Genomic DNA, 24834 nt, shown 5'->3' on the forward strand with positions numbered 1-24834 from the left:
GAAGACTGGCTGGATCTATTTGCTTCCCCACTGAGAAAATTAGGTACAAGACCATTTTTTAATATGGAGAGAGAAGGGGAAATAGGGACCAACTCCCCAAGGAGTAGGGGAGCTGGATAGTGACAATTGGTATCAAGATTTCCCCTACAGTGACCAATAACTGATTGCTACAAAAGCAATAGTCTTATATATGGGGTTTCCCCCACATATGGTCTTTGAGATTCGTGTCCAGCCCCGCAGGGTGGCCGGGCGAACTCGAACTGCGAGGAAGACTGGCTCTCTCTACACTGCTAGAAAGTTACTAAAGCCTTAAAGTATTTCGTACTTCTTCAAGGCCACCATTCGCCCATGTATGGAGTATTGTCACATTTCGGTTTGTGCGTCTTCTACTAGTCTATCCCTCTTAGACAGAGGTCAAAAGATAGTCGCCAACCTAATAGGTTCCGAACTGTCAGCTAGACTTGGATAGAGGCAGCTTTGGTATCTGGGATGCCAGCTTTATCTACAATAGCAGTCCATTCTACATAAGAAATAAGGGAGGTAAATGTCTTTGAAACGGATACATTGAGACTTGAAACTTGAACTATGGTCAACATGAACTGTTTTAGAGTTGCAGACTGCAATGACTTGAACCATCACGCTTACAATACTAAATAGCTTATATTACACTATCCTATTCAAGTACTTTGCCTACTCCCGTATAAGTTAATGAAAATAAGTTAAGTATTCAATCTGAAAAGGGTGGGTTTAATTTGGTAAAATTTGTCCTAGCAAAACCTAACGTCGTCAACCTAATTGTTTATCTCTGGGTCAAAATCCAAGGAAACAAATTGTTTTGTTTTTTATACATACCTTGTTTACACAGATTCCTGATCAAGCTATTTGTCGACTGACTCTACAAAGTGGCCAGTGTTTTATATAGCAGTCAAACTCATTCCGTTTCTCAACAACTGTTAAATCCATTTTGTTATTTTTCTTATTTTATTAACGATGCACACCGCGCCGGTTGTCTTGTTCTGTCAACAAGCCATCGCTACAATACGGTTCTATGAAAACTACAAAAATCCTCAGATTCACCGATTTCTTATCTTCATCCCGATTTCCTCAGGGGATATGTTTGCCCTCGCGAATTCACCGATATTCGGATCACTTAACTTTGTGCGAACAAAAGGAACTTTTTCTCGAATTGTGGAAAGAAAAGATGGCAAAGATTTGGGGTTTCTTTTACACACGCTGGAATCTGTAAATGGCGTAGTGGTTATCTAGATTGCCTCCCGGGTTCGAATCCAGTCGATTCCATAGTATCAGTTTCATTTATGAAGATTGACAATCTTCAAGTGGGCCCTTAAATGAATACACGGGTTTTGGAAGATTTGAGGAAATCTAATGTCAACATCAGAATTGAACCGATCAAATGTTGTAATATATTAATTCATACACATTTATTTTCATATCATTTTAAAGGCTTTCACGTCATCAATTTTAGCTTTCCACCGAATTTCAAGAAGTGATGGGACAATTCCAATATTTTCCCGATTCCAATACAATTACGGATTCTGTTTTAAATTTCCAGACCCGGTACAATTATCGATTCCGATTCTTTTAAATTTTTAAATATAGATTTGTGTTAGGAGGAGATTTACCATAAAAAATATGAAATCTGTACATATTGTCTTAAACGTGGAAATATACTATCAAATATAGTATCAAATATAGTATCAAATGCAAGGAAATGAGCTATGAATTTTTGTTCTATTAGTCGTTTAAAACAATCGATTTCATCATTAATACGAACTATGGAAAATTAAGTTTTAACCAAAAATAAACAAAAAACAATGAAAAATAATCGTTTTGGGCATCGGAAATTTAATACATATTTTTCTGATTCCGATACCGATTTCGATACCCCAAAATGTTCTGATTTTTTATTCCCGATTTAGATTCCGATTAATCGTCCCAACACTAGAAGTAAGTCTACTTAGTATGGCACGCCTTTATTTTTGTTGATTTCATTAATAGTGCTGTTGGAATGTTCTATTCATTTCCTATAATATTTAGTTCACCCAGTCTTTATGAAAATGTAATAGAAACGGTCCCCACGACTCTAAGTGCGATTAGCATATTTTATATTATCCTAAGTTCATAATAATACTAATTATTATTATTTTTTTTTATTTATTTATTTATTTTTTCATTTTACTCACTAGGAGTAGTCACACAAACCATCATCAAAGATTGCTTTTGAGAACAATTTGTGGTGTGCCCTGGAGCACGAGTAGCACCAAGTTTCCGCAGACTTCCAGTACTCTCCACCTCTTTCGATAACCTTTGCAAAAGAATTTGCGTTATCGCAACTGCCGCTTACCATTGATTTCTTGTTGGCGGCGACCATAATTTTTCACTGGAATCTGGGTGGCAATAAGCCTCCCCAAGGTCCCAGTCCTCGTTGTAATTATTATTATTATTATTATTATTATTATTATTATTATTATTATTATTATTATTGGCTCACATGGAGCTTTCACACAAGTCAACAAAACAAACGATCGGATTGGAGACCTGTGGTGTTCTCTGGAAGCTGAGTGACAACAAGTCTCCCCAGACGTCCAGCTCTCTCCACCTCCTTCGATGGCATTTGCAAATAAATCTACGTCATCGCAACAGCTTCATACCATTGATTATTATTATTATTATTATTATTATTATTATTATTATTATTATTATTATTATTATTATTATTATTCACTAGGAGTTTTGCACAAGCCATTATCAAAGATTTCACGTTGAGAACAACCTGTGTTATTCCCTGGAGTCTGTATGACGAATCTTTTCAGATTTCCGGTATTCTTCACTTCTTTCGATAATTTTGCAAATAAATTTGCACTATCGCAATAGCTACTTATTGATTTCTCGTTGGTCTTCACTGGAATTTAGGTTAAAATACGCCTCCCCAAGCTTCGAGTCTTTTTCAAACTCATCCAGTGGAGTTCTGGTTAGTGTTTTTTTCACCCTCCTTGATCCATATTATTCACTAATTAGAAGTTTTCATACATGTTAACATCAAGATTCTGTTTGAGAATAACCCGTGATGTTCCCTCGATTATAACAGCACGATTACAAGATCTCCAACCACCGATATCCATGACAAATAGCTCCATATCTGAGAATTCTTTCTTCAAACTTCTTGACTTAACATTCACAGGAAATATGAACTCGAATAAATATATTGAGGGCATTGAGAAGGCTGCTGTAAATAAGGTGGGCTCCCTCTATCGTGCTAGAAAACTTCTCACACCTGAGAGTATCCTGTACCTCTACAAGGCCACCATTCGTTAATGTATGGAGTATTGCTGCCACATCTGGGATGGTGCATCTACCACCAGTCTCTCCCTTTTGGATAGGGTCTAAAAAAAAAGGTATCTAATCTAATAGGACTCACCTTGACAACTAAGCTCCAACCCCTGTCCCATCGCTGCAATGTTGCATCCCTGTGCGTGTTTCACAAGTATTTTAATGTGCTTTGATGGACTCATTGCACTTGTTCCCCCCCCCCGACGTACATATACCCGACAAACCCGCTTAGCAACAAAATCACACCCCTTCACTGTTAAGGTCCCTAAATGTCAGTTTTCTACTCTAATAGCCTCTTCCCTAGAACAGCTAAACTTTGGGATTCTATTCCTGGTACCTGCTTTCTAAACTATATGATAAACAGGAATTCAAATGCAACGTGAATCAATACCTTAATCTTTCTTAGGCATGGTCCAAATTAGTAACCTCTTACGTGCAAGAGGCAATGTGCCTTTTTGTGACGAAGGTGAGTAAAAAAAAAAAACACTATAAAATAGTGAATATAATCGTGATACTTAATCCAAATAAATACACAAGAAAAAAGAATGAATTATTCATCTTTCGATTCTCGCTCTCACACACCAAATTACGATTTATATTTGGTTTCGAACTTGGAATATTGTTATCGTTATTACCGAAATTTAAATGCTATTCAAACAGATATCTCGCTCATCAGCTCCCACACAGTGCCCCTATAGCCAGAATATAGTATTAGACGGAAAATAAGTCCCGTTTTTTGTTCTTTTATTGTTTAACCAATTTTCTAGCAGTTATGGAAGATTTAAAAAATGATGACCTTTTCCTTTCTCAGCTATCCTTTTTATAGTAAGAATCTATTCAATATATCATTTATTTTTTGAAAGATCTGCAGAGTGGAACGATAAAATTGTCACCCTACGAAAAAAAACGACATGATTCTATTTTCGCTTGATGAAACAAAATTTTGTTTGTTTTTTTTGTTTGTTTGTTTGTTTGACTTTTGCTTTTTTGTTTTTTGTTTGTTTTTTGTTTTTTTGTTATGGACCATCTACTAGTTGGTCAGTTGTGTACAAATCCCAAGAGCTTTAGGAGTTTTCTATCATATCTGAAAATGACACAATGTTCAACAATTGAGATCGGAGATGTGCCGCCGTACAACTCCTGCTCTCTACCGATCCAAGTTATGACAACAGAACCATTACCAGCATCCTCAAAATGAATCGCTGGATTGCAAGGTACGTGACCAGGGTGAGGAAAAAGTTTTCGGTCACGGGATGATCTTTGGTGTGGCTTCAAGTGAGGGCCACATCATGCCATCTCACATCTTCGAAGTCGGCTTGAAAGTCATTACAACACTGTACCAGGATGTGCTGAAGGGTGTGATGATTCCTGAAATAATCAGGTGGCGCTGGCAGACCCTTGGTGTGGCAGCAGAACTCGGCGCCTGCCCACAAGTCCCAAAAGATCCATGCTTGGCTTTAGAGCGAGTGCTACGACTTTGTACTCTCATCTCACTGGTCCCTCCTCCCCGACTTGAACCCGAAGAACTACATCGTTTGGTCGTACGTTGAGAACATCACCAACATGACCTCTCACAACACCAAAGCCAGCCTGATTGACACAATCCGCAGAGTATTCGCTTAGTTCCCACCGGCATGCTTTTAGTTCCGGACGTGTATCGAGGCGGTGATTGAGGCTGAAGGCGGTCACATTGAATAGGATTTAAATGTGTGCGTTATCTATCTAATACTCGCAAGCATATGTTTCAGTTTGTTTTCGTTTTTTTTTTTTGTTTTGTTTTTTTTACTTAATTTTTTAAGGGATTTTATGTTACCTTTAATAACGAGTAACGCCGGGTATACCTTTTTATATATAATATGGCGAATTGGTCAGATCGTATGCTAGTGGGTTTTAATCGTTTATAGGGTTAAAACATTAAGAAATTTCTCATGGAAAGACATAAGTGTGAATGCAAAATAAAGACAATAAACATTGATAGCTTTATGTATAAAATTGTAGAATGTTGAATTTCGCATTTTGATTACCGAGTTCACTCTAACTCACTCATCATAATGTTGAGTGTATTTTTACGATGCGTCTTTACTCTACGAAGTACTGAACACTCTCGAAGTCGCGTCTACAACATAAATATTACATAATATATGATATCATAATATCAGTGTATATATATATATATATATATATATATATATATATATATATATATAATATAAAGCTGAATGTGTGTGTGTATGTGTGTGGGTGTGTGGTCTATATGGTTGACTATTTTAAAAAAACTGATTACATATAATGATAGAAGATGTATCGAGACACAGGAATGGATATGTTTGATTTGTCAAAACGGTGGTTCATTAAAATTGTGGGGTCTGCGTTCACGCCTGGTCCACAAAGTATGGAAATCAAAAATTTTAAAAGTAAAAAAAAACGTTTACAAGTGTTTTTGAAATAGATGTACATAAGAAAACTTTGATAAGTATTTTAACTTAAATAGGGATGGTATAATAAAATTGTGGGGTCTGCGTTCACGCCTGGCCTCCATAGAATTGAAATAGGCACAAACTTTCATAAAGACTTTTCATATCTATCTGCGTAAGTATACTTTGATAATTATGTTTCAGTTTGTAAATAATATGGTATAATAAAATTATGGGGTGTTCGTTCGCACCTGACCTCCATAGAATGGAAATATGTCACAAAGTTTAACAAGGTTTTTTAATATAGATCGACAGAATATTGTGATAAGTGTTTTAGTGTGAACAGGTATGATATAATAAATTATGGGGCTTATCTATTTTATTTTTACTTTCATCATATTTTGCTTTGGTTTTGATACCCCCCTCCCCAATTCACCCCAAATTTACAACCCTTCCTTTTCATAACTTATCATACTTTCATAAATCAAAGTCCATTTTCTGTAGGCTGTTTTTGAACCCATCTAACGACGGGCACTTTTGCTAGTATATATATATATATATATATATATATATATATATATATATATATATATATATATATATATATATATGCTAAATACGGCATGACATTGACAATCCGGCTTCCGTTAAATTACCGAAGTTAAGCGATATTGAGCAATACCAAGTTCTGTATGTGCACTTACGCTTGGAGATAGGTAAGCGCCGCCATGCTGTTCTTGCTCAAAACACGCCGCATGAAATAATACAGTGCCCCCACGATTTGGAGTGTTAAGTGCTCATTCATCATTCATACATAAAACAGAAATATATATGTGAGTGTATGCATATATACATATATATGCATATATATAATTATTTGTAAGCGCACAATATGTGAGAGTGCTTGCGAGTATATTCAAGTCAGCGTTTGTCAGTGTATATTTGTTTAAATGTATTCAGTTTTAAGTTTGTGTTGATGTCGTTTTTTTTGTTTTTTTTTTTTGTTTTTTTTATGCTGTACTAAAAAAAACGTTATTTTTATTTTCAATATTGACCAACTTTCAATCGGCAAAAAAAAACGTCTTCTTCGTACTGAAGAGAGTATCGCAAAACTTTTAAACAGTTTTACACTCCGACCGTTCCACTTATCACCGCTTGATGTTTTTGCCAGAAGCTACTCCGATCTTGCCGATATTTATTTTGTCGACAAACACCACTACTCGAACCACATACTTTTCGCGTTTTCTCACTTTTTTTAATACTATCTCGCGCATTTTCACCACAACCACCACCACAACCACCACCTCCATTTAACTGTAAATTTTGAACAATATTAGCTTTTGATTTCGTTAACTTCTTATCGACATCGAAGATCTACAAAAAAAAAATGGACAAATTATCGTACATGTTTTAAACGTTTGGTGAATCTGTAAATATTGTAATTTATTCAATTTTAGTTTCATTATGCATTTATATATATATATATATATATATATATATATATATATATATATATATATATATATGATGAAATTCCCAGATGAACTGTTTCGCTGTATCAAAGCTCTTCAATGTTGCTAGACCAGCACACATTCCAAGCCCGGGATCGAACAACAACCATCGATTATTGATAGCCAGCATTATTTAATAAATAAATAAATAAATAAATATATATATTATATATATATATATATATCACCTATAAGTCCCAAATTGTCACCCATTTAGTACTGATCAGGTTCAACGTTGCTCAACTTCGGTGATCCAATGATTATGCCGTATAGGTGCTGTATGTGCTCTCCGCTTATCTCGGCGTTGTTTCCAGTCGTTCTGGACTTCTTGCTACTTGACTCAAACCAGGAGAGGTTTGGTTGGCGATTGTGTAATGCTTGCACCAATTACACGAGCAGCCTCCCCCTAGAGTACCCTTCGTCTTTCGAGACTGAGCAGAGGCATTGAATATATATATATGTGTGTGTGTGTGTGTGTGTGTGTGTGTGTGTGTGTGTGTGTGGTTACAATTTTTAAAAAATTACGTTATTAATGATATGCCAAATTTCAAATCTTATATAACATAATATGCACATATTCAAGATTTGTCCGAATTAATGCATGTGCGTATGAAAAGTTAGAACCAAATTTTGCATTACCCTATTTGAAGAGCGTGCAAAACCGTAGCTATAGAATATTAAAAATAGCATAATACTTTAAGATTACATATGTGTGCGTGTGTTTGATAAGGCGTCAAGCACTATATAAATAATAATAAAAAACCAGTAGTCACATCTATCAATATATATCTATATAGATGTCGAACGTATGTGTGTCTTACTGGCTGTCAAAAATAAGCCAAGAGAATGTACCTAAAATATAAATGATTATACATGATTCAACATATGCCTCAATTGCTCAGTTAGAAACGTATCAGATTGACCACATCGTGTGTTCTGTTTCGATAGTGCCTTCGGATTTCTATTTTAATCAAAACAATTTTTTTTTTTCTGTTTATGAATAAAAAGCATCTTAGATTTTTGTATAATCGGTACCTAACGACATTCGCACTATCTCTCTCACTCTCTCTCTCTCTCCTCTCTCTCTCTCTCTCTCATATATATATATATATATATATATATATATATATATATATATATATATATATATGAGAGAGAGAGATGGACTGTGAGAATGTCGTTAGGTATATATATACATTTTTTTTTTTTTTACAAAGGCATCACCACATTATCAAGGCCCAGAGGCCACTCAAGGATAAGGGTTAAAGAGTGTACAGTAGAAGTTGGTCAATATAGTAATCATTAGTAATGAAAATTTGGTAAATTTAATAACTTATATGGAACGGCTCATCAAGAACTTATTTACTTTAGACTTGAACACAACCATATTGTAGTCAGCCGGAAAGCAGGAAAACGGAAGACAATTCCACAGGCGTGCAGTTCTAAGAAAGAAGCTTTGTTCATGGAATCTACGTTTAGGTTTAGGCACAGATAAAGAGTGGGGGGAATTATATATATATATCTATATATATATATATATATATATATATATATATATATATATATATATATATATATATATATATTAATCTTACGTTTACTTTATATACATAGTAAGAGAGAGAAAGTTCTTGCGGAATTTTTAATTTTGGATTTCAAATGGGGTATTTTCAAATAAGTTTTTGTTATAATACCTTTACTTTATATATCAGTACAATAGCGTTTTTCGATCTATCTAATCGTTTAAATTACAATTGTTTTAAAATGTTTTCTTTTCAGAACGTTGAATGCAAGATGGAAAAAAGTCAATTCGCACACTTACCTTATTTCAATACAAGCTAGGCCGAAAAGCTGCTGAAACAGCCCGCGATATCAGCGAAGCGTTTGGCTTAGGAACAACTACTGAACACAAAACACAATGGTGGTTTAAGAAATTTCGTGGCGGCGACGAGTCTTGAAAATGATTAGCGTGGCTGTCGGCCATCGATTGTTGACAATGATTAAGAACCTTGGTCGAAGCCAATCCGTGTATAACTGTTCAAAACTGTCTTCTGAGTTCGACGTAACCTATACGATGATTTCCAATTACTTCAGAGAGATTGGAAAACAAAAAAAAATCTTGATAAATGGGTACCTTACGAATTGAACGAGAACCAAAAGAAAAGCCATTATAAAGAGTTAATCCTCCTTTCTTTTACGCAACAAGAACGACCCGTTTCTCAACCGGGTTGTGATTTGCGATGAAAAGTGAGTTCTTTACGACAACCAGCGACGCTCAGCTCAGTGGTTAGACGCCGACGATACTCCACTACACTTCCTGAAGCTACAGTTGCACCGAAAGAAGGTTATGCTGACTGTATACCTTTCGACCGTTCTCATCCATTAGTTTTTTTCATGTAAGCAAAAAGATTGCGATAAATGTACTGTCAACGAATGGATAAACTACACCAGAAACTTCGATAACATCCAACATTAGCCAACACAAAAGGCTTATTCTCCTCCACGATAATGCCCGACCGTACGTTGCTAAACCGACCCTGCAGAAGTTGAACGAATTGGACGAAACTCTGCCTCATCTGCCAGACCTCTCACCAGCCCTCTCACCTTCGGACTACCACTTTTAAAGCATCTCCACAACTTTCTGCGTGAGAAATGCTTCAACAACCTAAGTTATATCAAAAACGCCTTCGGCGACTTCATCGCCACCAGAACGCAAGGTTTTTACATTACTGACATAAATACTTTTCGTTTGTGTTGGCAAAAGTGTTGATTCTGGTGGTGCTTATTTTGATAATAAATTTTTTGTTTCATCCGAGATATGTTGATCTGAATGTAAAATAACGTTCATTTCAACCTTACAGAAAGTGTTTAAATTATTGGCTATTGTGGTCCATGAACAGCGTACAACGCTCACTGATTGGATCAAAAACTTTCCTAATCAGTTCAATTGGTATATTGGCATATCTTCTTTCAATCGCTGCTTTTAACTCATTCATTGTAGTTCGTTTTGTGGTGTGAACCCTGTGTTTAACATGACCCCCACATCGCTCCCAAATCCGGTGAGCGTGGACAGTACTCAATACTTCCTCTTCGTTCAAACTATCATTTTCGCAGGTGACTATCAAGATATGCTTTTACGTAGCCTAGTGGGGGATGTCCTTTTCTTTTCCCTGTAACCTCTCTCCCACAGAAAGGACGTTGCGAGCCTGTCATAGTTTTATCGTTATTTCCATAGTAAGTGCTCGTCTGAGCTCAAATCTCTAGTCTCCTTCGCCAATCTTTCACGAAAAACACCCGTCTAGCTGAAACAACTGTCAGTAATTTCCTCCACTCTTTATCTGTGGCTAAATCAAAACGAAGATTCCATGAACAAAGCTTCTTTCTTAGAAGTGCACGTCTGTGAAACTCTCTTTCGTTTGCCTGTTTCCTACCTGACTAAAACTTGGATGTCTTCAAGTCCAACATAAACAAATTCCTGATAAAACGCCCCCTTAAGTAAGACACTTTATCAGATCTCCAATACTAACGATTACTACGATATTGTCCCATTGATTACTATACACGAAAAAACCCTTATCCCCGAGTGGCCTCCAGGCCTTGATAAGTGGTGACTTCCATGTAAAAAAAAAACAAAGAAAACGTAATGATGATATTGAGAAAGTGCTCCATTTTGCTGGAAGTACCATTTTTATTCCTAAACACTTCTTGGGGACGTGGTATAGCGTGTTCATGTAACAAATTGAGATGTTTTAAAGAGTGTATACCTTTTATTGGGATACCATAAATATATATATATATATATATATATCCAGGTGAACGTGTCTGTGTGGCTGTCTGTGTACATTTCCCTACGCAATAACTCTGTCAATTTATTGGCTACAGATTCAAAATTTGATATACAGAGTACTGAGATTTGGGAAAATCTATGTGATCGGTTTTCGGACAGAAATTTGGCGATTAAGTGGTCAAAGTTCAACGATTTCACCTTTGAGAACTCTACCAAACTCCTTCGATAATTTGGCGTCTTAACACTTGAAATTTTAGATATAGGTTTCTTGGACATGGATATAACTTAATAACTTGAGTTGAGCCCAAAACAATAAATGTTAAGGGGTAATAATAGGGGTCAAAGTTAAGAAAAATTGACTGTTTTCTTTTTGTTTTTTGTTGTTGTTTTTTTTTTTTTTGCTCAGCATACACCTCCAAACAACCGGGCAACGCCGGGCACCCATGCTAGTATATATATATATATATATATATATATATATATATATATATAAAGTAGAACGTTTGTGTATACGTACCCTTTGTTTATTTAAAAGACACCATATTATAACTCTGAACATTATGCAAATAGTCCTAACTCTCCTTTTCAAAAAAAAACTGTGGGGCGTTTAATTTGCACATGAACTGAAAATTTATTTATGCGTGTTATTTAAATAGGCGACTCGTGGATTGCATTTCCAAACAATACCGTAATAATAAATTATATTTTTAATTCCTTATTCAAAAAAGCTAGTTTACAAGAAGCATGGTATGGTTAAAAAGAAAATGACAGTGAAAAGACTCACGAGCAACACCGTGTATGTAGAGCTATTGTTCTCCTGGTTTAATGTTTTTGCTTTTGTTTTGTTTTTTAAAAAGCTTAACGAAAAAATCTCTCCAAATTCCCCAGAATTCTTTTTTTTTAACTCCAATATGATTTAAAAAATATGTCGGTCATCAAACTTCATATCAGTGAAATAGATTAATATCAAAAACGACTTCATAGAATGTTCGTCGAATGAATAACTATACAGTATACACACACATTATACGTAAAGTATATATATATATATATATAGAGAGAGAGAGAGAGAGAGAGAGAGAAAGAAAGAAAGAAAGAAAGAGAGAGAGAGAGAGAGAGAGGGAGATAGAGGGTGAGAAGTGTGTTTTTACCAGTTCGTGTTCTCTGTCGCCAGAGTCCTATAGTTTACATATAAACATGTGGTTAACATATTGCCAACCATTTCTGGATATTTCTGTACAGTACAAATATAAACATTTGTACATTTGATCAACCCCCATTAACTGATTTTCACACTAGAAAATGTCTAGAATTTAATGTTTTAGTTTAAGAAGGAATTCAAATTCAATTGGTGTCTAATGAATACGGACCAAATTTAATGCAAATCTGAAATCTTTGAATTCTTACATAGAGGTGTGTGTACATATTACTCCTATAAAGTTTTGCAAATACGTTAAAGAAACTGAACTTTATAGAATATTTATTAATTGATGCCTGAATATAATTGTTTTAGAGTGTCAATAACTATTGTTATATTGTTACAAAATTCTGCAAATTTGCTGTTTTCTCACGCTTTATTATATAAAACTAACATAACTCACATTACCCACGATAACGCTTCGTATTGTGTTGCAAATTTCATAATGATCGGTTAATTATTAGAGAAGTGGACCTTATACATAGAAATATATGCACATATATATCTTACTTTATACATATATATTATTTATTTTTGGTTTTGCGATACGTTTTGAATGAATTCAATTATTTACGAAAGAGCATTTTTACCTAAATGCGAGCTGGGAATAATTTTACCTTTAACCAATTTGGTATCCCCACATGGGGAGCGGTATATATATTGTTTTTAAAATATACTCATCCACTGAATATATATATATATATATATATATATATATATATATATATATATATATATATATATATTAAACAGTAATCTACGTACACGCGTGTTTCAAGGTAACTACCTCTCATCAGCGCAGCTTGACTGTTTCTAGGAATCGAACTTTAGACCATGTTTAAATGCATATATATATATATATGTGTGTGTGTATATATGTGTGTGTGTGTGTGAAAGTAGAAAGGATAAAGGCAATTTAAAGCCTCACATAATAAGCATATATGAATCTATTTTATGTTTAGTTCAAGAAAGAAATATTATTTAATTCCATAAATCATTTTAGAGAATAAATCGCAAATACATCTTATATACATCAAATCAAAACGACCGTCCCTGTTGTGATTATATGTATGTATGTATGCATGTATGTATGTATATATGTATGTATGTATGTATGTATGTATGTGTCAGGTCATGTCATATGCTACTGGTACCATGTAACCCAGTACTACTTGCCTCATGGTCGGATCACCGGCGACTAAACTGGTTCCCCCACCAGACTTGTTTGGTGATGAGGGCGGCTAGTCTCCCTGGAGGATTAAAAACAAGACCTTCCAAAGGGCGAATGAACTCTTTTTCTGGGTCAACGGCCAACTAGCACCGTGTATATTTGTGTGTGTGTATATGTGTATTGGGGTAGAGAGGGCTCCCGTAAGCCGTGATGAAGGCAACCTTTCTAGGAGAAGCAAATCTCTGATTTAAAAAAACCATAAAGCGGGAGGCTAGTACCTGCATTAAGCTGGTCTGCAGTTTAATTTGTTGCTGGCTATCTTACTCTTGCTTGTTGCTGGATCTCAACATTCTGAACCGAGAGAGAGACTTAACTGTCGTACAAAGCTAAGACTCTGTAACATCATCTTTGTATAGATACTCCCTCAGGCATTTGGGCTCATGGATTTTAAATGTCTGAGGGAGTGGCACTCGTCTGACAAGACGTTGCAATCATCATCATGTATGTATGTATGTGTATGTATGTGTATGTATGTATGTAATTTGTACAATATGAACGTCATAATTGCGTTGACAAACCAGTTCTCGTCAGATCACCGAAGTTAAGCAACGTTGAGCCTGGTTAGTACCAGATCGGTGACCGACCATTTGGGAATTCTAGGTGCTGTATGTGCTTTCCGCTTATCTCGGCATTTGTTCCCAGTCGTCCTGAACCTCCTTTGCCACTGGTATTTGACAATGTCGACGCAGGAGAGGTGTGGTTGGTGACTGAGCAACTCTTGCCACAAAAATTTCAAGCGCAGGCACCTTTACAGTTGGTATCCATTGTCTGTCAAGACTGAAGGATGCATTTTTTTATGTATGTATGTATGTATGTATGTATGTGTCTGCACAGATGTATCTAAATAATGTTTATATAAGTAAATAAAATACACCTAATAAACAGATTTATTCATTATTGTGCACAGTAAACATTCATTTCATTTTTAACCATGTAGGTGTAAACATTTATGGATTATATATATATATATATATATATATATATATATGTATATCTGTGCGTTCGCGCGCGTGCGTGTGTGTGTGTGTGCGTGTGTGTGTGTGGTGAACAGTTTATTTCATATTAAGTTAAAACTTTAAAAAATAAAAATATATATATAATGCATATAAGGCACAGATCAAATTTCATTAGATATTAAAATATGCTACAATTTTGTCTTTATTTATATTTTTGTTTGCTAAATTAAACTAAATGAGGATGCTGAGAAATTTATTTTTATTTAAAAACAAAACTTTTGAATTTTGCTTTTCTTTTTATTACTTTTAACTAATTAATTTTTTTAATTTAAGGTTGGGTATTTCTCCGGGTCGTGTTATTTATATACCATTATATATTATAATAGCAGGGTATCCGGCGTTGTCTGGTCATAAAGTACGCTTTAATATATTTTAATTTATGCCGATTTCGCATTTATTATTATAACGCCGATTCTATATTGATTATTATATTGTACCTCATATAGAGTAGTGATCTCAAAAGTTTTTAAAAATATCATTATATATATATATATATATATATATATATATATATATATATATATATATTGCGTATGCATACAAGAACAGTTTAAGTCGACTTACGCCTGCCTAATTCCTGCTTTTATTTCACATTTGACTGATTATCAACTATTTTATCGGCTAAGAACCCAGGAAAGAACGGACCACAAAATATGCAATTATTTCACCCGTCTCGTGCTGCTCTGTGACCATGCGTTTGAAACAGTGGATTCATACACACGGACACACGGACAGACACACACACGCATACGGGTATAGTGAGTAACATATATTAGATATAGTATTATATATAAATTTATATCGTCCAGAAATATAAAGAAATATATCAAACAAATACAACAATCCTTTGATTGCACAATGTACGTATGGAAATGTTTGTTTGCTGAAAAATTCTGAACATTTTGAAAAGTGAAAGAAAATCAAGTGAAATATCTATAAATGCATAAAGATCACATTTTACATCTCTTAGGACGTACATTATGAAGATCAAATGCTAACAAACTCAACACGCATACACATGCATAGTAAACGCACACAAGCACAGAGAAACACACATACAACATAATCATGTTGACACATCAATTCTTGTTAGATCACTTAAGTTGAGTAATATTGAACTTGGTCAGTACCAGATGGGTGACCGTTTGAGAATACCAGACACTATATGTAGGATGACGTCGATACCCCCCCCCCCGCCAAGAACTGCAAAAGCATGATATCGTCGTCTCCACTCCCAGGATATACATGCGATTGGGGAAAGGTTGTGAATTTGATATTTCCTAGATAATTCTCTCTCAAACCGTCTAATTCTGGTTGGGATTTAACATTGAAATATCGTCACTTAATCTGATTTCCCGAACAACGCTGATACACGGGTAGGCTAGTATAAAATCGTAAATATAAAATATATTTTATGTAGTTCAAATGACTTCTCGTGTGAATCAATGTTCAAAACAAAATAAAGCTCAGTATTCATGCCTTTTTATGTTTTATCATATGGTGATTTACTGCGTAACATTATTTGACATTAAATCACATGAAAAATCAACAGAATTAGTTATTCGCAAATTGTCTAGGTGTAACATATGCATTAAGTATTACTGATGTTATTGAATGAAAACGTTCATGACTCAAAAACTATTTATCTGATCTGTTATTTTATTATTATCAAAACGAGAGGCGTATCCGAAAGTTGAATTTAGAAAAGTCAAAAGTTTAAATTTTCTGAAAAAATTCTTAACCAAATCATTAATAATAAATAAATCAGTTGACCGAAATTTGGCAATGTTTTGTCACACGAAATTGACATAGCATAAGAACAAACCAACAGAATTTATAAAATGTGATCAACGTTTCGTCCTTATTGCATGGGACATCGTCAGGATATTAAAAGGAAAAATGCAGAAGAAGACCATACGTAAGTGAAAAGGAAACAGTGTTAGAATCCAACTCATAACGGGAAGGAAACTATAAATGTGTGTGTATAATACATACACATTTATAGTTTCCTTCCCGATATGGGTATGAATTCTAACACTGATTCCTTTTCACTTACGTATGGTCTATGATCGTTTTCTTCTTCTGCATTTTTCCTTTTAATATCCTGAAGATGCCATCTGCAATAGGGACGAAACGTTGATCATTTTATAAATTCATTTGTTTTTTTTTTTTCAAAACAACATAGCGTCAACCATCGCTGGTATTTTAATTTTATTTTTATTCATTCATATATATATATATATATGTATATATATATATATATATATATATATGTGTGTGTGTGTGTGTGTGTGTGTGTGTGTATATGTGTATGTGTGTATATTATATATATTTATATATATATATATACATATATACATATATATTTGTATATACATATATATACATATATATATGCATACGTATATATGCATATATATACATATATATATATATATATGTATATATATATATATATATATATATATATATATATATAACACTATGGCCTACAACAGATACATGTATGCAAATATGTGGGCAATGATGTTTGTATAAATAAATAAATACACTATAATTAGGGTTTGCTTGTCACTGCCAGATTTTTGATAAACACCGGTATTTTATAGAATTTAAATCTAGGAAACAACAACTATACAATCCTTATATATATGTATATATATATATATATATATATATATATATATATATATATATATATATATATATTAAAGAGATGGATTGCACTTAAAATCTGCATGCGAAACTCTTTTAAATTTCCACTTGTCATTTTTATGGCAAACATAGCTCGTAAGTCTCGTCATTCTTGATTTTTGTTGAATTAAATCTGATTTTTGCATCCCTCTTTCTCAATAGATTCCGTTTTTGTTCATAAAAATAAAATCGTGTCTGCACTGACTGACCGCTTTCCTATGGCGCAGGGTTATTCGTCGTGGTCCGTTGATTTTTGCATCTCAAATGGGCTAATGTTTCTATGGTAACAAGAGAAAATTGACGCCATTTTCTTCACCTTGGAATTGGGTTTCAGTCAAGATTCTTTCATCAAGCATTTCCCGCCATAATTCCTCCTCTGCCGCCCCTCGCACTCGCGTTGCAAGGAATGGCGGCCATAAACAAGAAACGTGCTGTCAAAAATATAAATAGCACTAAATTTCCTTTCACTTAAAATTGAGAAAACACTAAAGTCTCCAGGAAATTCTTTGTCAATGAGTAGTAGGATGGAGATGAAGAGGAAGGACAGGTGTCGATGCAAACTCATTCACTTGTTGAGCACTGGTAAAATAAATACTGGAAATTGATGCATAAAATAACACCTTTCATTATAACATATGTAGATATATGAAATAAATAAATAAAATATATATATATATTCAATTTTTCTTTACATAAGCAGTAATTTGTTGCTGCACAGTCATGAGCAATTGAAAATGTAACTTGCCCTACTACAATATTGAGAACTCTTGTATTAACTTCGTTATATTTCATTGGTTACCCTACTTTTGAAAAATAGCAACTTCAAACTATATATATATATATATATATATATATATATATATATCTTTGAAATTGGTATATTTAGGCAGCATTGTTTCATTCAAGCAAGTCTTATTAAATGCAACGGAGACATTTTGCTTCATGATTCTTGTATTAATATTTCGGTTTTCCGTATAATCTTTTTGTATCAAAATTAAAAATATTAATAAAAGTTCCATGCACTTTTTACTTCAACACCTGATGATGATTCGTGGATGAATCGAAAGCGCTCGTGACAGCAACAACTATGGAAACGGCGCTGAAAAAAAAATCGGTTTTGACTCCCTTCCTCGAACCACTCGACATCATTTTCAGATCTATCATGTAGATGTTTTTATGTGCTCCATTACATTTTTGTAATTTCACCACCATGTTTTATTTGACATGATAAACAAACATCGTTGCAACAGGTTAAGTGCATTTATTTTATTAATTGATTATCACAAGACTTTAACTTTATAATTTACTTGGAAATAATTCCAGAAACATATTTATCTTGCCAGAAAAATTTTAACACGATCTTTCTAATAGTGCATTTTTTTTTCCTATAATCTTTCAAATACAATCAAAAAGTAATCGAAAATTAATATATATATATATATATATATATATATATATATATATATATATATAGTAATTTATAAAATATATATGGCGATTAAGCTACACTGAATATTCTGCGTTTCATCCACTATAGGATTCGTCAGGCTTATGCGCGAATTCTGTGGTTGTTTCTTGTTTTTATATATGTTGAGGATTTTTAGTTAGCCAACCAGCTTTCTAGTATCCACCGCGCCCCTTCCTATCAGCCAATGGGCATGCATTTTATCGAACAAAGGATCTGTTTTATAACTATGTTAGTGGTTTAAGGTAGACGTTTTCCTTTTTTATATAGAATACAATAGAAAACAAACAAATAAATTAATTAAATAAACATGAATATACATAAACGATCACACATATATGTATGTATATATATGTATGTATATGTGCATGTATGTGTGTACACATATGTATATTTATATATATATATATAAAAAGGAAAACGTCTACCTTAAACCACTAACATAGTTCTAAAACAGATCCTTTGTTCGATAAAATGCATGCCCATTGGCTGATAGGAAGGGGCGCGGTGGATACTAGAAAGCTAATTGGCTAACTAAAAATCCTCAACATATATAAAAACAAGAAACAACCACAGAATTCGCGCATAAGCCTGACGAATCCTATAGTGGATGAAACGCAGAATATTCAGTGTAGCTTAATCGCCATATATATTTTATAAATTACTAACTAGCTCTACCTACGTATTGAGCACTTTTGAAGTAAATACTTAAAGTTTACGCATAAATCTATACTTTCGTATATTAATTTTATGTGAGTAAATGAAGTAGTTATATATATATATATATCGAAAATTAGTAGCTGAAACAATAATGTAACTTAACAGAAAGATACGGTAATAAAAAATAAAACGCATATTTGCTCTACAACAGTATTGAACACTTTCTTCAGTTTTTATTAATTACCATATATATAAGTTTCGTGGTTTAATTTTAAATTCTGAAAAAACAACATATAGAGGCATATATTCGATTTAAGAATTTATTGCTTGACAAAAGAATATATAGAAAGGGTTGTTTTAATTTCCTTAATTCATGGATTTTCAACAATGGCTCATATCATCAGAGGAAATGAAATGCAGTTAGCAAAATGTTCAGCTGCGAATGGACGCTATTTTGCTTTTCAGCACAGTTATTGAAAATAGTTTTTGGGTGGTTGTGGATAATTATATGGAGAAAATTATATGAAGAAATTTCTATATATTCCTTTGTCAAGCAATAAATTCTTAAATCGAATATATGCCTCTATATGTTGTTGTTGTTTTTTTTTTTTTTCAGAATTTAAAATTAAACCACGAAACTTATATATTGCTCAATTCTTAAATATTGAGCTTTTCCTTTTCGGCTAGGATCACCTTGAAAGTATTACTTCAAGTAATATCTATCAGGATTTTCATCTGAATTCTATCAGTATCTTATCTCGCTCATATATATATATATATATATATATATATATATATATATATATATATATATATATATATCATGATCAGCTGGCGTTCAAAACCATGTCTCCAACCGCCTCAGTCGTTAAAATGCACGCCCTTATATTTTGATTACCACTAATCTTTTTTTCTTTTGTCGTTTTTGCAGATTTCCCGACGTCACAGGCAGTTCGACTCTTTGGTCGTAAGTAAACATTATTATTTAAAAAATTATAATCGATATTCTTAGATAACACATCCTATAAATACGATATATGGAAAAAGATACTTTCTGTGTAACATAAAGTAATTAAAAATGCAATGACCGATTAAAAGTTTATTAGTTTGAAATTGACTGGTTGGTTGTTGGATTACTCTATCGTATAGAATTTCTCTGTAGATCAATATATTCGGTGGGCATAAATTGTGTATAGTGTTGACCTTGTAGTAGAATTAAGGGACTGCTCAACACTGAAGATCTCGCAATTCGTAGCCTCATCACGAGATGCCATTTTATCAAGTTTATTATAATTATCAAATGTTTAAGGAAGGAATAAAATATAAAAAAAATTTTAATCCATAGATTTTCACAGTAATGTCTGTTATCTTCAAAAGGAACAAAAATTATTAGTAGACATAAATTTGAAAACCATACAAAACAATTTTGAGTTACGCTTCAACAGAAATAGTCAAAGATTGTTTCAATAATGAGCAGAAAGTCATTGTGATCATGTTTATTAGTAAAGTTGTTGAAATAATCTTTTAGGATATTGTTTTCGTATGTATTGAATGACATAGTCTTAGAAGTTGCATGACAACCTTTAAAACTATGAATAAAAAATTCAAATGGTATTTCATTTGAAAATGAATTTGTTAGTTTTTAAAGGGATTAATCAGTTGCTTACCGTTGTTTCTCCCATAGATATTTTATGTGTAAAAATACATTTTTCATATCAATACATATTTTCGAAACATTCTATTTTAAAAACATAAATAACAATCATAATAATAATAATAATAATAATAATAATAATAATAATTGTTCCAGTTACTTGACATCGTCTGGCAGTTCTCTATATAACATACTAGCCTGCGTACCAGGCGTTTCCCGGGTGTTTGGATTTGTGTGTTGAGCAAAAAATAAATGTGGTAGTAGGCAGGCAAGCGCGAAGGTGTACCGCAAAGGAGGAAAAGAACATGAAAAAAGATACGCGCCCATTGCCAAACCGGAAGTGACGTAGGTTTAAACGAAAAGTGGGGGATGACTTTCGAAAATATCGGCGAAAAAAGCGACCCATCCTTGCAGAAAAGTGCCTAGTTGAGGGTGAAGAATTTAATGTTTTTAGCCAATTTTTCGATATTCGTCGTCTGAAGGGTCGACTTCAAAAGTGAAAATCCTCTGTCAAAAGTTTTAGGCAGATATACATGCATACATACATTTAAATACAGAAGTGAGATATCTATATATCTATAAAAGTGAACGTGTCTGTGTATCTGTCTGTCTGTGCATCTGTGTGTCTGTCTGTGTACATTTCCCTACGCAATAACTCTGTCAATTTTACGTCTACAGACTCAAAATTTGATATGCAGGGTACTGAGATTTGGGAAAATCTATGTCATTGGTTTTTGGCCAGAAATTTGGCGATTAAATGGTCAAAGTTCAACGATTTTACCTTTGAGAACTCTACCAAACTCCTCCGACAATTTTCGGTCTAAACACTTGAAATTTTATATATAGGTTCCTCTGACATGGATATAACTTAATAACTTGATTTGAGCCCAAAATAATAAATTTTAAGGGGTCATAATAGGGGTCAAAGTTAAAAGATTGACCGCTTTTTTTTTTGCTCAACATACACCTCCAAATACCCGAGCAACGCCGGGCACCCATGCTAGTATAATATAGATGACTCTCTTTGCATGTGGCTGAAGAAAACTAAATATAGTTTATATTATCACCTCTTACGCCTAGCACCAATGTTACAAAGTTTATGGTCCTGGATATGATCTTAAACTATTTCCAATGTTGAGGCCCTAGCTTGCGGCTTTGGGGAGTGTGGAGCCACACTTTAAATGCCATTGCTCCCAGGTCCACTCTGTAGTACCTGTTGAAACTGACTTGAACAAAAACACAAAAAATTTCGTCTAAATCACTTGATTCAGCATTAAATAACCTAAAAAGGGATGATATGCCGTAAAACAACCAAACCCCCCCACACACACAAATTTTATAATGATCCTGTATATACAAATATATAAACATATACACTATATGAGATATATCTCTGTCTGTTTTTTGTTCCTTTTTTCTCCACATTAAAAAACAACCCTGGTGTCTAACACTGTCCTCGTGGGGAGGCAAAGTAAATAGGTACATGTATACAAGCATATGTGTGTATGCGTGTAGTCCGAGTGGTCTCTTCCCAGTAATCTTTAACCGTTTCGTCACCAATTTCTCACACCATCTCCTGGCCCACACAAGTTTACTGTCTACTTCGGGTCAGATGACGGGCGTGTGTAAATGTCGAGATAAAAATCAGTTCTTGTTCGAATTAAAGCGTCCGTAACCAGTTAAGAACCTTTTTTCATTCGGGCATAGCAGAAAGTTTTTGGGGCAGAAATGGCCTTTTCTGGCACTATCGGATATATCCCTGATCCCCAAAGGAATAGGGATGAGAAGTAACACACCATAATTTTTTTTTTTGGGGGGGGGGCTTCTAAATGACACCACGGGTCATCAGGTCAGCTTGCTGTAATGACACATGACTGAGTTATAAGATCTACTGCTTTTAACACATTTTAACATTGAGGAGCGAAGAACTGAATGGCTTTTAAACTTTTCGGCTTCAAGCGATTAGAATTAGTCAAAGTTTAAGTGTTGCGTATCTTGTCTTGAAAACAAGCATAAAATATAATGGTTTCTATATAGAACCGGAATTCTACACGACTTTTTTTTAGGTCATTATCATCACCAAAAAGGTATATTGGCATTTGGAACGTAAGGGGCTACTATATAGGATCGTATCTACCACAGGACTGTGTGAAGGTGGGCAGTAAAATGCCTGTTCATGTTACATTTAAATTTCTGCACGTTAGTACAGTCAGAGAAGCAGGAAACAGGGAGGGAATTCCATAGTCTAGCAGTCCAAGAGAAGAAAAGATTAGAGTGGAACGCCTTCCGCCATGTACGGGCAGCGACAATAAATAAGCAATAAATAAGATTGGAGTTTGCTGTTTGTTGCGTCAGTCGGGAATATTTACGTCGAGGGGGCACAAGTGTTATGAGTTCATCAGAGCTCATGCCATTAAATTACTTGTAAAATAGACAAAGTGATGCGACATTGACCGATCGTGCTATACCTATTAGATTTGAGACTTATGTTGGACTCTGTCTATGAGTAAGAAACATGTGGTAAAGAAAACAACAGCCCAGATGTGTCAAACTTAAGGTAAAATATTCCCACGTTCGATTATATATAAAATGCAACAGACATAATGTCAATCTGTTTTAATGATAATATTGTTTCGGAGATGAGTATATTTGCCGATGACACCACTCTCTATAATAGATATGAGGGGAAAACAAATGAACACATATCCAAGGAAATGGCAGAAACACTAGAGGACGACCTCCAATCCGTAGTGGAATGGGGACAAAAATGGTTGGTCACATTCAATGCTGCTAAGACTAAGCTTGTTTCCTTCAATAACTACAAGAAACCTTCTCTACCACCAATAGCAATGGCCAAGAACACATTGCCTGAAAGTACTTCTTTTAAACTCCTCGGCCTAACGTTTACAGGGAATATGAACTGGAATAGATACATTGAGAGCATTGCCAAGGCTGCTGCAAGGAAGGTTGGCTCCCTCTACCGCGCTAAAAAACTACTTACGCCTGCCAGTATCCTATACCTCTATAAGGCAACCATTCGCCCATGTATGGAGTACTGTTGTCACATCTGGGCTGGTGCATCTGCTGCTTGTCTCTCGCTCCTGGACAGGGTTCAAAAAAGAGTCGCCAACCTGATAGGTCCTGAACTGTCATATAGGCTTCAACCTCTGTCCCATCGACGAGATGTTGCATCCCTCTGCCTGTTCTACAAATACTTTAATGGTGAATGCACTGACGAACTGCAAACACTTGTACCTCCCCGACGTAACTACCCCCGACAAACCCGACAAGCTACTAAGTCTCATCCCTTTACAGTAGAGATCCCTAGGTGCAAGAAAGCCTTTTACTCAAATAGTTTCTTCCCCAGAACTGCGGGTCTTTGGAACTCCCTTCCGGGATTCTGCTTTCCCAACTGCAATGATATGCAGAAGTTCAAGTGTAATGTTAACAAACATCTTTCTACTCATCTCCCTTCATAATGACCCCGCTAATTAATTCCCTAATAGTAGCCCCCTGCTTCAAAGTGGCACTGTGCCTTGTTTGGGGTGAAAATTGAATTAAAAAAAAATTTAAAAAAAAAAAACTAGCAGGGAGACAAGACAGTACCTGAGATTGAATAGTGACCAAAGAATGTTCCACACATTCAATACTTTTTTGTCATCGAAATCAGTGAAATCGACCATTTTTCAATCCGATCGTTTGATTGGCCGTTTAGTCACGTGACGCAGAGAGGAAGCCTTATATAATAAATAAGTACAGATTGTACAGACGAAGTAATCGGTCATAATTGAAGATGACCCGTTTTATTGGCTACTACAGCAAGATATAGGGGAGAGCGTCCCTCATTGTATCG

The 24834-nt window shown here is 34.4% G+C and overlaps 1 protein-coding gene across 2 annotated transcripts in view; it reads left to right on the top strand.

Moving 5' to 3' along the window:
• Positions 1 to 24834, top strand: part of LOC145284433 (uncharacterized) — a 314222-nt gene that overhangs the window by 187826 nt on the left and 101562 nt on the right. For both annotated transcript variants that reach the window (XM_080133243.1, XM_080133242.1), the window contains one exon: positions 20259 to 20294. In XM_080133243.1, coding sequence (XP_079989369.1) covers positions 20259 to 20294 — 36 coding nt within the window. The remainder of the gene's footprint in view (positions 1 to 20258; positions 20295 to 24834) is intronic.

Source organism: Euprymna scolopes, chromosome 9 (genome assembly GCF_053919585.1).
Source record: "Euprymna scolopes isolate OS-2025 chromosome 9, ASM5391958v1, whole genome shotgun sequence".
Classification (NCBI taxonomy): domain Eukaryota; kingdom Metazoa; phylum Mollusca; class Cephalopoda; order Sepiida; family Sepiolidae; genus Euprymna; species Euprymna scolopes.